Source organism: Rhinoraja longicauda, chromosome 32 (genome assembly GCF_053455715.1).
Source record: "Rhinoraja longicauda isolate Sanriku21f chromosome 32, sRhiLon1.1, whole genome shotgun sequence".
In the NCBI taxonomy this organism is placed as follows: Eukaryota; Metazoa; Chordata; class Chondrichthyes; order Rajiformes; family Arhynchobatidae; genus Rhinoraja; species Rhinoraja longicauda.
The window spans coordinates 4,613,173-4,628,231 of NC_135984.1; the positions used below are offsets into that span (position 1 = coordinate 4,613,173).

Below are 15,059 nucleotides of genomic sequence, written 5' to 3' on the forward strand. Positions count from 1 at the left end.
ATGGAACAAACAAGGTTGGAAGCATTATATGTGAACCTCCACTTGCCTGGAAGAGCTCCTCTAGTCCCTGGCTGGAAATGAGAGAGAGGGTGTAGGGACAGATGTTACAAAGGAAAATGCCTGGGGAGGGGCTGGGTTGTGTGGTGAGAGATGAGCTAACTAAGGAGTTACGGAAAAAGTGGTCTCACCGGAAAGCAGAAAGAGGCAGTGCGGGAAGGTGGGACTGATAGTGGGATGACATTGAAGGTGGTGGAAATATCAGAGAATATTGTGGTGGATGCATGAATATCCTTGCTATAGCTGGGTTATCAAAACTGCACTTAGTGCTCCAAATCTGGTATCACCAATGACTTGTAGAGTTGTAACATCCTAATTATTGTACCCAATGCTTGACTGATGAAGCCAATGCCCTTTTCCCTACTATGTCCAGTGAAATATATATCTGTTCCCTATGTTTCTCTGGACCCTGCACCTTGACATTTGCTGTGCATAACCTGATTTAAAGTACAAAAAGTGGAATTGTAGGTGCTAGTTTACAAAAGGGTACAGTGCTGGAGTAATTGCGGGCAGCAACTTTGAAAATCATGGATGGGAGATCTTTTGCGTCGGGATCCTTCTGACTCTCCCTAATAGGTCTAACCCTGTCCCTCAAAATGCCCTCCAATAACTTTCTCACCACAGGTTGTAAAGATGGTAAAGGAGGGACACAAGGAACGTGACTTTATTGGTAGAGTCATTGAATACGAGTGCAGGGAGATCTTTCTAAAACGGTATAAAACATGAGTTGGACTAAATCTATTGCACTGTGTAAATTTCTGATCAGCAAAAAATCAGGATAATTTATAACAATAGGATGGAAGCACAGGAAATGTGAGGATGACTTCTAAAAATGGATTAAATCACTCTGACCTGGAATACTGCCTACAAGATAACTCAAAATAAAACTGGATAAATCTTTGAGGGAACAAGATTTCTCCATGGACGGAGATTATTGGAGAGCTGCACCAAACAGCTAGCACATGAATAACAAGTTAATTGGACTCTTATGCTGCTGCTGTATTCTATGATTGTGTTTCATGTTTTTAAAATTACATTAGAAAATTAAATTGCAATCTTCCAAAGTATTTTTTAAATGAATTATTCAAAATGGACTCAATTAGTCAAACACATTTTGGCTTCCAATTCTGGAGAAGGCCCTTTGTTAGTTTTTAAATAGTTGTAGAACAAGATAGACTGGTCCACGAGTTAAAGAGCTAAATTAGGGCATGGCTAATTTTGATGGCATTTAAGCAGGAGCTTTTAAAGGTTGTCTGGGAGAGGCTATTAGCAGACAAAGGGGCATCTGGCAATTTGGAGGCATTTAAAAGTAGGATAGGGAGAATTCAGGGTCATTATGTTCATGTTTGAGTGATGGGCAAGGCAGAAGGATTAAGGGACCATGCTCGATGAAGGATAATGAGTGTCTAGTTATGAAAACGCTGTATGTCTAGCAGCTGGGATCAAGCAAATCTCTTTAGTGTCAAGGATCCAGGAATAATTTTCAGAACGAATAAGTGTAAAAAAAACCGACAAGATAATCTTGGCAGATAAGGTAAAGGAGAACCCAGATTTTCTTTGTATAAATAAAGAGCAAAATTATAATTAAAGAGGGAATAGATGACCGTGAATCAATATGGTCGTCTAGGTGTGGGACCATGGGAGATTGGCAGGATTTTAAATGAATACTTATCATCTATATTTACTGTGGAGGAGATCATAGAAACTAGGGAAATCAGAGACGAGCACAGTAATGTCCTGAAACATATTGATATTATGAAAAGGTTTTGGCACTCTTAAGATCCATAAAGGTAGATAATTCCGCTTGTGGGAATTGCGGGGGACTTGGCAGAGGTTTTTGTATCTCACTCTGCCATGGGTGAGGTATCTGACGATTGGAGGGTGGCTAATATTAAGCCTTTAAGAAAGACTACAAGAACAAGCTGGGGAACACAGGCTGGTAAACCTAACATCAGTGGTAGGAAAATTATCAGAAGAGATTCTGAGCTTCGGATCTATCTATATTTGGAAAGACGGATTGATTAGCGATGGTCAGCATCGCTTTGAGCGTAAGAAATCATTTTATTGAATTTGAGTTTTTTTAAGAAGTGACTAACAGAATTGACTAACAGAATTGACAAGGGTGGTGTCTTTGGGACTTCAGCAAGTCTTGAGCATTGAAGTAGCTTTTTAGTGTGCACATTTCTGCACTGCACTGCTGTCTGCAAGAGAAAGCAGGGAATATTTCAAATGGAATTTAAAATTATATTGGTAACTTTTGAGTATTCCTGAATCTATTCTGAGATGTAATTGAGTTCCAATCTACTCAATTAAAATACACTGTTCTGAAGAAAAGTAAATTGCAGCACTAAAGCAGATGACCTGGTTGTTATCATTCATTTTTATGAGTCTTTGCTATGTGCAAATTGGCTCCAATATTTCTTGTATTGCAATAGGGACGACATATTTAAATACTTTATTGGCTACAAAACATTTTGCTGTTGTAAAAGACGAGGTGATGTGTAAAAGCACCCAAAGTGCTGGAGCAACTCAGCGGGTCAGGCACATCTCTGGAGAAAATGGATAAGTGACGCCAAGGCCTACTGGATCTCCCAGTTAACCATTTTAACCCTTTCCATTCCAGCTGACCTTTATGTCCTGGGACTCCTCCATTGTTGGTTTAGGGCTACACACAAACTGGAGGAACATCATCTCGTATTCTGCAATGTATGAATGTTGAATTCTCCAATTTTAGATAACCTGTAATTACACCCCGCCTTCCCCCATTCACCACCACACTCCCCCTTCCACACCCCATGTCCCACCCTATGACACCCCACCTTCCCCCATTCACCACCACACTCCCCCTTCCACACCCCATGTCCCACCTGGCTGCTCGCCTATTTCTCCCCTTCACTCCATCCTGCCCTGTCTACTCTGCTACTTTCCTCCCCTGGATGCACAATCCACAACTCTTCAAACCTATCTCACACCTACTGTTCTTATTTTTGGCCTTTATTCCAACCATCTGCCTGTCAGCACCACCCCCCCCCCCCCCCCCCATGCTTTGTCCTGCTTTCTCCCCTTTTCCAGTTATCTTCCAAAACACTACCCAAAACATCCAACCTGCTGAGTTACTCCAGCATTTGTGTCCTTTTGTATGTTAACCGACATCTGCATTTCTTTGTTTCTACGAGGTGATATGTAATATCTTTTTGTATTGCGTTGTTTAATATGAAAAATAAAATCTGTCAGCATATTGGTAACTGGTCAAATGTATTAGAACAACCTGTTTACAGTAATCTTGAATTTTTGTAATGTGTGATGTGTAGGCCAACAAAAGGGACTTTATTAGCCTGTTCTTGTTGCAGCCAAATGTTTCAGGATTTTGCAATTCTGTTACCACCTACAGATTTTTTGCTACTTTCTACCCCACCTCCTCTAATCACTTTCTCAGTTTCACCAACCTCAAGCCAGGCAAGCTCCCTTTTCCCTCTTTATTTACTATTTGTTTAAACTTTTTTGAAGCGGATTTTTTTGCCTCATCACTATTTAACAAACTGAGGACCAATGTGTTAATGGAAACAGGCACTTCATTGAGTCATTCAACACATTAGTCACATTAGTCAGAAGCAGTCACATTAGTACCTATCAATAAGAACTGGCCTAAAACCTTTGTCTTGGGTATTCAAGTCCAGATGCTAAAATGTTATGAGAGTGCCTGAGTCAGAAGATTCCTGAAATTGATAGCACATGAAAATAAATTACTGAAAAAGACCATCAGACTACTTGTCTTTATTGACAAGGGCATAGATAATAAGATAAATTATGGTACAATTTTATAAATTTGTCGGTTGGGCCACAGATGGAGTATTGTGTCCCATTCTGGTTACCATATGATAGGAAGAATAATATTGCACTCGCGAGGGTGCAGCATAGATTCATCAGGATGTTGTCTGAGATGAAACATATCTGTTATGGAGTCATTGAGTCATACAGTGTGGAAACAGGCCCTTTGGCCCTACTTGGCCACACTGACCAACGTGTCCCATCTACACTAGTTCCGCCTGCCTGCGTTTGGCCCATATTCCTCCACCCATCCTATCCATGTGCCTGTCTACATGTTAAACGTTGTGATAGTATCTGCCTCAACTACCTCCTCTGGCAACTCTTTCCATACATCCACCACCCTTTGCGTTTTAAAAAGTTACCCCTCAATTCCCATTAAATCATCCCCTCTCACCTTAAACCTATGTCCCATGGTTCCCGATTTCCCCTACCCTAGGCATTATGCCTGCCAGTGGAAAGACCTGTAATTTTTGTGGGTGTGAGAAGTATAAAATCATAATGAATTGTACTTCACCCATAAACAAGGTTTTGTGCATGAGCGTGGTAATGCCACCTGGTGGTGTAAATTATTGAAATGACAACCATATTGGGGCCCCATAGGGCCGGATCATGAAGAGTGTTAGACAATAGACAATAGACAATAGGTGCAGGAGGAGGCCATTCAGCCCTTCGAGCCAGCACTGCCATTCAATGCGATCATGGCTGATCACTCTCAATCAGTACCCCGTTCCTGCCTTCTCCCCATACCCCCTCACTCCGCTATCCTTAAGAGCTCTATCCAGCTCTCTCTTGAAAGCATCCAACGAACTGGCCTCCACTGCCTTCTGAGGCAGAGAATTCCACACCTTCACCACCCTCTGACTGAAAAAGTTCTTCCTCATCTCCGTTCTAAATGGCCTACCCCTTATTCTCAAACTGTGGCCCCTTGTTCTGGACTCCCCCAACATTGGGAACATGTTATCTGCCTCTAATGTGTCCAATGCCCTAATTATCTTATATGTTTCAATAAGATCCCCCCTCATCCTTCTAAATTCCAGTGTATACAAGCCCAATCGCTCCAGCCTTTCAACATACGACAGTCCCGCCATTCCGGGAATTAACCTAGTGAACCTACGCTGCACGCCCTCCATAGCAAGAACATCCTTCCTCAAATTTGGAGACCAAAACTGCACACAGTACTCCAGGTGCGGTGCTAGAGGTTTGGATTCCAGTGTAAAAATTAAACTCTAAATATTATTTTTTAAAGTTTTAGGTACCCGAGTGGAACATTACCTGAAGAACAGAAAAGTACGGCACAAGAACAGGCCTTTCACCCCATAATGTCTGTGCCGAACATAATGCCAAAATCAACTAATCTCACCTGCCTGTATGTGATTCATAAACCTCTATTCCCAGCATATCCATGTGATTATTTAACAGACCATTAAATGCCACAATCATATCCGCCTCTACCACCACCTGGGCAACTCGTTCCAGACACCCATCACCCTCTAGTGTATATATTTTTTAAAGCCCAGCACATCTCCTTTAAACTTTGCCTCTCTCAAGTTAAAGCTACTCCCTTTAGTCTTTGACATTTCCACCCTTGGAAAAAGGTTCTGAATGTCTATCGTATCTATCCCCCTCCTAATTTTAGACACATCTATTAGGTCATTCCTCAACCTCTGATACTCCAGAGAAAACAATCCATTTGTCCAACACCTCATTATAGCTATTACCCCTTAATCCAAACAGCATTCCACTACGCCTCTTCTGAACCCTCTCCAAAGCTTCCACATTCTGTAATGCAATGACCAGAACTGCACACAACACCTCAAATGTGGCTTGACCAAAATATTTGTGCTGCATCATGACTTCCTGATTCATATACTCTCTAAAGTGTTTTAAAACTGGAATATTTCCATTCAAATATTATTTATACTGGAAACACAAGAGACAGGAATGTCTTACAAAGTACTGGAGAAACTCATCAGGTCATACATCTTCTGCAGATGGATATGACCTAAAACCTGTTCATTTACCTCCCACAGATGCTGCCTGACCTGCTGAGTTCCTCCAGCACTTTTGTTTTCTTTACTTTTGGATTCCATTTTGACAGCAGAGGACCGGGGTGATTGGAAACTTAATTCTGGGATATAACCTCTGAACTATCAAGCAGACCGTCACCTAAGAGATGAATTGCATGCTTTCACATAGTGGAGAATTTGGCTGGAGTATCACTGAACAAGCATTGTATAAAACTAATTAACCTGTTTTTTGTTGTTATAAACTCAGTATTTACAGTGCTTTTCACAGTATCTGAATGATTCAAAGTTATTTTGAAGTGGAATCGCTTCCAATTTGTTACTCTACTCAGTTAAAATGTAAAGACCAGTAAAGAGCTTTTATCAAATGATGTTCAAGTACTTTCTATGATGAGGGGATAATTGCTAAAATTAATGACATTGATTGCAGGAAATAATTGTATCAGTGTGGTCATAGTTGTAACCGGACAGAGTAGATTATAATGCATTAAGATCAATAAACAAGAATATCTACAAAAGCAAACTGCAGAGGATCCTAGAAGTTGAAAGTACTAAGGCATGGGAAGAGTTTGAACAAATGTATCCAAGGTACAGAGAAGGTGAGGAGGTAGAGGGAAAAAGGTATTGGGGTTGAAGGCGACAGTTAATATGACAATCGGAGAGATATTTTAGGTGGGAGCAAAAGGTCAGTTTGTTGGAGATGTGAATATGGCCTGAATACTGGAAATGATGATGGACTGAAATTGTTGAACTTTGATTCTGGAAGGCTATAATGTGCCTACTCAGTAGATTAAGTGCTATTTCCTTGGGTTTACATTGCAATTGTTTAGAATGCCAAGGACAGTCGGTAGGTTAGAATGAAATGGAAGAATTCAAATAACTGTTCACCAAAGGCTTGAGGTCTAGCTTGGATGACTGTGTTCTGCGAAATGGTCATCCTAGTTGTGGTTCCTCTTCCTTGGAGTGAATACAGTTTGTAAAACTGAAAGAAGTGTGAGATAATTGAAGACTTGGTTAACAAGTGTATTCAAAGCCTTGTTCAAGGAAGAAGCAAAGGACCTTTAGGCCTCACTGGTGGAGATGGAAGTAAAGAGGGATTGGATCTGTATAATGAAGGTGGTCCTATTGTTGATGGGTGGGTACCGATGTGTTGAAATATAGGTGGAAAGGGTAGAACTGGACAAAGGAAAAAAAAATAGTTCAGATAGGCAGAAATGATTAAGAGTAATGGGTCTATTGTAGCAGTCCCCTTTCTGACCTCCAGAGGGGCACTGGAAGCAGCCTATGTATGGTTGGAGGTTAGAAGAAAGATCTCCAGAGTAAGTGAGGTCAGTAATTATCTGAAAAATTAGTTCACAACCTTGAGGGGGAAATTACAACATTTACTGCCTTTAGAAAAAAAGGCATTGTGCAAATCCATATATTCCAAAAGGCTACTCAAATCCAAACTGAGCAAACTTGAAAACATTATTTTTAATTTGGTAATTCTCAACCCTCTCATACTTTATAAGTGTACTCATCTGAGCAACTCAACTACCCAAGGATTTAACACTGGCCTATGGTGAAGTTTCATAAGTCAGCAAGAGCAGCAGAAGGGACAAGAGAAATTACAAAAGAAAGGGACAGACAGATCAACCAATCCATATTGGTATTTATGTTTCAAATAAGTAGATCGTAATTTAAGGTATCTGCCATTTGAAGAGTTCCTGATTAGTGCAAAAGTTGTGAACATAATGAATCAACTTCAGATTTCTGTATCGATTACCTTTCCCTGGGGCATTGGGCTCCAATAACCAAAACCACCATCCTTGGGAAGTTAAGTATTCTTTTGACAATTTATTCTTTTTCTTTCTCAGTGTCAGGTTGTGCCTCTCGTTTGATCTTATTGACTACTTACTAAGTCTCCTTGGTGCTGGATAAATGCTGCAGTTGTGCTGTTTCTATGTTTTGCCATTCAGTTCTGGCAACAATGCTGCAAAGCTGTAGCTAAGACATCCTAGCTATGCCCAAATATCTGGCAGTGAGCAGGTTTATTTAGTGTGTAACAGTTGCTTGAATGCACTATTGATTAGACACGGAGAGCATGTGTTGAATGTGTGTAGCTTTGTTGTTCACTACGTACACATGTTGAGATATGGTGCAGCGTGCAAGGGAAAAAGTGTGAATTTCCAAAATCTTATAAGCTGGATGTCTTACAATTACTGATAAGAGTGTCACAACTCAAAAAATTGTCAATTCTGCTTGAGAAATGGAAATAGTGGAACATGAACAACTCAACTGCACTAGATCTCAGTTCAATCCTTGGTCTTTGATAAATTAATACAGTTCATAAGGAACAGGAAAAGATAGTGTGAAACAAACGCTAAAACTGGAAAGCCAAATTGTGACATAGGATTTTTTAAGCTGCATTTAAACATACTATATCTGAGCAAAGGACCAATGAAAGATGTGTTTTATAGAGTTAGAAATGTGCATTTTAATCCAATGTTTAAGGCAGTATTTCACTGTTTGGTGTAGCTTCGTCAATGAGTTGCGTTCATTTGGAAGTAATTATGATAAAAACTTCAAAAATAACTGAAACATAACATGAAAAGAATTGCTCCTGTGAACATCCACTTTAGTTGGGTCTGCATGTACCTAAATAGCATAAAATGTAGAGGTGAGATCAAGCAAATGCATTTACTGCTTATGTAATATGTACAATTTATGAAATTTGGCTCAACTGTTGGTGCCAAATACACCAAATAAATCAGTCTGAAGAAGGGTCTCGACTCGAAACGTCACCCATTCCTTCTCTCCAGAGATGCTGCCGGTCCCGCTGAGTTACTCTAACATTTTGTGTCTACCTTCGATTTAAACCAGCATCTGGAGTTCTTTCCTACACACCAGCAATTTCTTTAGTCCACAGCTCTTGTGACGTCAAAAAGATGTTTTATCTGTTCTTGATTAGATCTAGTTTAATTTTTTAGTCATGCAGAAAAATGGCAACCTAGGTGTAATTAAGTTGCTTGAGCCATTAAAAATGTATGATTTGCTTCAAGGAATCATGGGCTGCATCTTAATTAGGTTTGGACAACTAATGATTTTTATAATCCAATAAACAAAGTAAATTGTGATATTCCCTCCCCTCCCATCTTTTTTTAAATTATTTTTTGTTTGTAAACCTTTTGGTTACAGTAGCTGCAATTAAATTTTCTTTTAGAAAACACTAAAATGTCATTAAATAACAAAATTAAGGTGACATTTCCTCATTTCTGTTCTGGTCCAGTTCAATTGGCCCTGAGACATTTGGCAGTTGTGTCTAAGAAACATGTCATTCAAATTATTATTTTAGTAATTTAATTCCTATTGCTTCTTTTTCTCTTCATCTTGTGTTGTTATGGTTTGGCAATTCCCTGAAAATAAACTATTAGCCAGTTACAGGAGGCTCCAGATCTAGAGCCAGATGTATTGGCTGAGCCAACATTAGTTTTCTTTTTTTTTGTGGTTGTAGCTGGTTCTTGCATCATCCAATCCATGCAGGAAGTATCACTTACCGGAAGAATTTGAGTGGTGTGGATACAGTGTACCTTTAAATCGACAGCACTCTGATGTGGTGCAGTGTTCATCGCTGACGGGCTGGCCTTGAATGAGTCAGAACAAAAAGACTCGTATATCAGTCAGCTGAGGTTTCTAAAGCACCTGAAACTGATCCAAAACGTTATGGCACAGGGTGGTTACTTTGTTATGTGCTCATTTACAAGAGTAATTTCAACCACCTATTAATAGTTGTAAGAATATGTTTTTCTTTTTTATGTTCCAATGGGGTAAACGTACTGGTGTGGTGCTAATGAAAATAAAAAGAAAGAGGGTTAAAAGGAAGAGGAAACATTGACTAATTTTAGTACACGGTCTGGTAAATATGGGAATTTATGTCCTAGAGTTTGAACATTGACCACAAAAATTCACTTAATATTTGTTTTAGTAAAACTAGTTCTACCCTGACCTTTTAAGGACAGTTGTATGAAGTGGACCCTATTAATTATACATGTCTCACTCAGATATTTCAGCAGTTAAATGGATTTGTGGTGCTTGTAAATTAACTATTTAGAAGCATTAAGCAATCACTTTTTTAACAACATAATTGGCTCAGACTGTAGAATGTTTTGATTGAGACTTGGAGTAGCATCAAGCTATCAGTATCACAATGGTATCTTATTTACAGGCTGTCTAGTAATTAAGTTGTGTAAAGCTAACATTCGTCATTCTGAACAGAATTTGAAAACATTCCTCTTTATTCCTTAATATGTAAATATTATTTGCGGCTTACAGTACAAGAGAGGGCTCTCTTTCATCCTTTTAATAATGTTTATTTAAATATTGATGATAATAATAACTTATCAGCTGTTTTCACACAACTGAACCATGCTACCACAACTAGAGCGCAGTCCTGAACAACTATCCACCTCATTTGGAGACCCTTGGACTATCTTTGATCAGACTTTAGTGGCTTTATCTTGCATTAAACATTATTCCCATATCAAATATCTGTACACTGTGAATGGCTCGATTGTAATCATGTATTGTCTTTCCACTGACTGGTTAGCATGCAACAAAAGCCTTTCACTGTACCTTGGTACATGTGACAATAAACTAAACCAAGTTGTTATTTGTGACAGTTACCATTTCAGCTCAAAACCCTGTCAAAACTGGCAAAGAAAAAATGGTTTAAATTGCAAAAAGGGTGGGTTAAGGTTGAGGAGATGGCTCAGACAGGACTATCTCTGCTAGGTTGAGGCCTGAGTTACAGGGTGAAGCAAATTGTTTTCTCTTTCCCAGTTCTTTTAAAGTATTGAAGTGTTAAATTCTATTTCTCCTTCCCTAGATGCTGCCTAGGATGAATTCTCCCAACACTTTGTTTTTATTTCAGATGTCCAGCATCTGACTTTCTTTTGATTTTTCAACAACAGCAAATCCGCTGGGTTTATGTATCATGTGTTTCTGTTCCCTAGCCTTGGTCATCACTGCTCAGGAACTGGAACTCATTAGCTGTTACTCATCCAGGATACATGGCCTTCTTAACTTATGATGAGGTAAAAGCGAGACTCCAGAAGTTCATCCACAAACCTGGAAGGTAAGGAAATTACAAACTAAGTTTTTGGGTGGAACGTAAATAAGAATGGCCCCTCGGTTGCAATGAGGCAAATATATCTGGTAATTTAATTGTGTTTGCCAGTTCTGGATAATTTATCCCCATTGTACCACTTTAAATATCTCTCATTTTTATTTCTGCACTTGACAGATGGTATTATCAGATATCCTCTGATGGGAACTAGATGCTATTTTGCATCTTGAATGGTGAATTTATTGTGCGCAGCTGGTTGAAATTGCTCAAATGCCACAGGAACCCCATGTTTGTGCAGTTTGTGAAAACTGCTCTTGTACTGTAGCTGTACAGATGGCGTTCCAGGTCGGCATTTTTCTTCAGACTAGGACAAATTATATACCACTGTTAAGTTGTGGCATAAATTCAGCGTTTCTGGATTAATTATTGTTTTATTACTATTCACGATGTAAAAGGCTGCTTTGAGGTCTGAGTTACAGAGGTTTGGATGAGAGAGGCTTTGGCACTCTTTTAACCTAGTGCGAACGTCAGAGCTGCTGCAAAATGAGGAAGATCAGGGAGAAGCCAAATGTGCCATCAACTACACTTACAGGAAGAGTCTAACTGTAGCTCCTCCCAGTCAGCATAGATGGGTGTGAGCGGTGATTAGACTAATTGCAGACCATACAGAGACAGAAGTAGCAGTCTGAAGAAGGGTCTCAACCCGAAACGTCACCCATTCCTTCTCTCCTGAGATGCTGCCTGACCTGCTGAGTTACTCCAGCATTTTGTGAATAAATACAGAGACAGAAAGTATGGTCTGCAATTATAGAAGTTTTTAGGAGGCAGATGAGTTCAGAGCATGGAGCGACATACGGGATTGTTATGCTGGCTATTATGAAAATTGAACAATGTGTTGGACTGGCAGCTGAATATTACGGTGCCAATGCTTCCAACGTAACAGGTTGAAGTATGAAAGGAATGGGGAGTTGCACTATTTAGGAACAATATCGTGGCAGTATTTAAGAGGTGAAAAAACAGGGAATGCCCTGTGAGGCCATATAGAATGAGCTTAGAAATAAGTGAATGGTGATCACTTTAGATTGTACTATGGGCCCTCCAATGTTCAGAATTAGTGGGGCATTCATATTGGTAAATCATAGATAGGTGTAGGAATAATATGATTGTCACAGTCAGTAATTATAACTTGTTTAATATTGACAGGGACTGCCTCCCATTTTTCTCTATAACTTAAAGCCGGTTTATCTGTATTGTTTTTCAATTCTCCTGTAAGGTGTCTTGAAACATTAACAATTCCTTTCTCCACATTGATTTAGATTTAGATTTTTAGATTTAGAGATACAGCGCGGAAACAGGCCCTTCGGCCCACTGAGTCCGCGCCGCCCAGCGATCCCCGCACATTAACACTATCCTACACACACTAGGGACAATTTTTACATTTGCCCAGCCAATTAACCTACATACCTGTACGTCTTTGGAGTGTGGGAGGAAACCGAAGATCTCGGAGAAAACCCTCGCAGGTTACGGGGAGAACGTACAAACTCCATACAGACGGCGCCCGTAGTCAGGATCAAACCTGAGTCTCAGGCGCTGCATTCACTGTAAGGCAGCAACTCTACCGCTGCGCCACCGTGCCGCCCAATGTGTTGGACTGGCAGCTGAATATTATGGTGATGATTTAACCTGAGTATTTGCAGCATTCTCTTATTATTTGTTTCCAGCACCCATATCTATTATCATTGCTTGAGCAATGATAGTTTATTTTAACTAATGTATTGTGTGCCCCCTTTTTTCTTTCAGCTACATATTTCGGTTGAGCTGCACTAGGCTTGGTCAGTGGGCAATTGGCTATGTCACAGCTGATGGCAACATTCTCCAAACCATTCCTCACAACAAACCCCTCTTCCAGGCACTCATCGATGGATTCCGTGAAGGCTTGTAAGTTCACAAATAATTCTTAATGCCATTATTGTATAATCGTGTATATGGTCATCTGCTTTACTTTAGATTGTGCATTAATGTTTATTTAAAAAAATTAAAACACTTTAAAGCAGCTTTCAACTTATATGTTTTCATCTTGGACTAATATTCGCAGCTTGTGCTAAGGATATTATACTGTCTTTGTATGGCAGTTCAATAGTTAATAAAATATGAATATCTTAATCACGTTGAATGGATATGACAGTTGGTAAGATTTTAGAGTCCATTATAAAGGATGAGTTTGCGGAGTACTTAGAAGTTCACGATAAAATAGACCGAAGTCAGCATGGCTTTGTGAAGGGGAGGTCTTGCTTTACAAATTTGCTGGGATTCCTTGAAGAAGTAAATAGCAGGACAAAGGAGGTTCGGCAGATGCTGTTTCCTTGGATTTTCAGAAAGCCTTTGATAATATGCCACACGTTAGGGTGCTTAGGGAGATGAGAACCCACAGTTTCAAAGGGCAGATAGCAACACAAAATGCTTGTGTAACTCGCTGGACAGGCAGCATCTCTGGAGAGAAGGAATGGGTGACGTTTCGGGTTGAGACCTTTTGTTCAGGCTGAAGAAGGGTCCTCACCCGAAATGTCACCCATTCTTTCTCTCCAGAGATGCTGCCTGTCCCGCTGAGTTACTCCAGCATTTTGTGTCTACCTTCGATTTAAACCAGCATCTGCAGTTCTTACCAGCACAGATAGTGGGTTGGCTGGATGGCAGAAGACAAAGATGGGCAATAAAGGGGGCTGGTTGGTTGCCATGACTAATGGAGTTCCGCAAGGGTCGGTGCTGGGGCCGCTACTCTTTGCGTTGTATATGAAAGATTTGGACGAGGGGATTGAAGGCTTTGTAGCAAAGTTTGTGGATGATATGAAAATAGGTGGAAGGGCAAGTTGTGCAGAGAAAGCATGGACTCTGCAGAAGGACGGACAGGTTGGAAGAGTGGGCAGAGAAGTGGCAGATGGAATAAAGTGCAGCAAAGTGTGGAGCCATGCATTTTTGGTAGTAGGAATAAAGGCGTAGACTATTTTCTAAACGGGGTGAGAAGCCAGTAATCGGAGATAATAGACAATAGACAATAGGTGCAGGAGTAGGCCATTCAGCCCTTCGAGCTAGCACCGCCATTCAATGCGATCATGGCTGATCACTCTCAATCAGTACCCCGTTCCTGCCTTCTCCCCATACCCCCTCACTCCGCTATCCTTAAGAGCTTTATCCAGCTCTCTCTTGAAAGCATCCAATGAACTGGCCTCCACTGCCTTCTGAGGCAGAGAATTCCACACCTTCACCACTCTCTGACTGAAAAAGTTCTTCCTCATCTTCGTTCTAAATGGCCTACCCCTTATTCTTAAACTGTGGCCCCTTGTTCTGGACTCCCCCAACATTGGGAACATGTTTCCTGCCTCTAATGTGTCCAATCCCCTAATTATCTTATATGTTTCAATAAGATCCCCCCTCATCCTTCTAAATTCCAGTGTATACAAGCCTAATTGCTCCAGCCTTTCAACATACGACAGTCCCGCCATTCCGGGAATTAACCTAGTGAACCTACGCTGCACGCCCTCAATAGCAAGAATATCCTTCCTCAAATTTGGAGACCAAAACTGCACACAGTACTCCAGGTGCGGTCTCACCAGGGCCCGGTACAACTGTAGAAGGAGATGCAAAGGGACTTGGGAGTGCTGGGTGCAGGAACAGTCTTTTAAACGAGTTCCAATCTCTTGCCTATTCTAAATCCAGTTTGTTTTTTAAAGATGCCAATTAATTCCCTCATTAATTTTATTCTCTGCGTTTCAACCATGCAGTGGAGGTTGGAAGTGTTTCCTAATTTCTAGCCTCAGTCAAAATGTATGAATTTTCTACATCTATTTACACAAATCATGTCATCCCTCACTCATATCTTCTGCAGATATACTAATTGTTGCTTGTGCTACTTCTATGAATTAGCAGCAAAACTAGTCACTCTCTTCTCTGAACCCTGTCTTATATTTCAAAATACTGTTAGAAATAAGATCTACTAATGCATAGTCTCTTGTCTTCTGGGTCATATTTACATTGTAATTAAAATAAAG

General features: G+C 40.2%; 1 protein-coding gene across 2 annotated transcripts in view; it reads left to right on the forward strand.

Moving 5' to 3' along the window:
- cbl (Cbl proto-oncogene, E3 ubiquitin protein ligase) overlaps window positions 1–15,059 on the forward strand; it is a 97,334-nt gene that overhangs the window by 52,405 nt on the left and 29,870 nt on the right. For both annotated transcript variants that reach the window (XM_078426823.1, XM_078426824.1), the window contains exons 5-6: window positions 10,901–11,022; window positions 12,814–12,951. In XM_078426823.1, coding sequence (XP_078282949.1) covers window positions 10,901–11,022; window positions 12,814–12,951 — 260 coding nt within the window. The remainder of the gene's footprint in view (window positions 1–10,900; window positions 11,023–12,813; window positions 12,952–15,059) is intronic.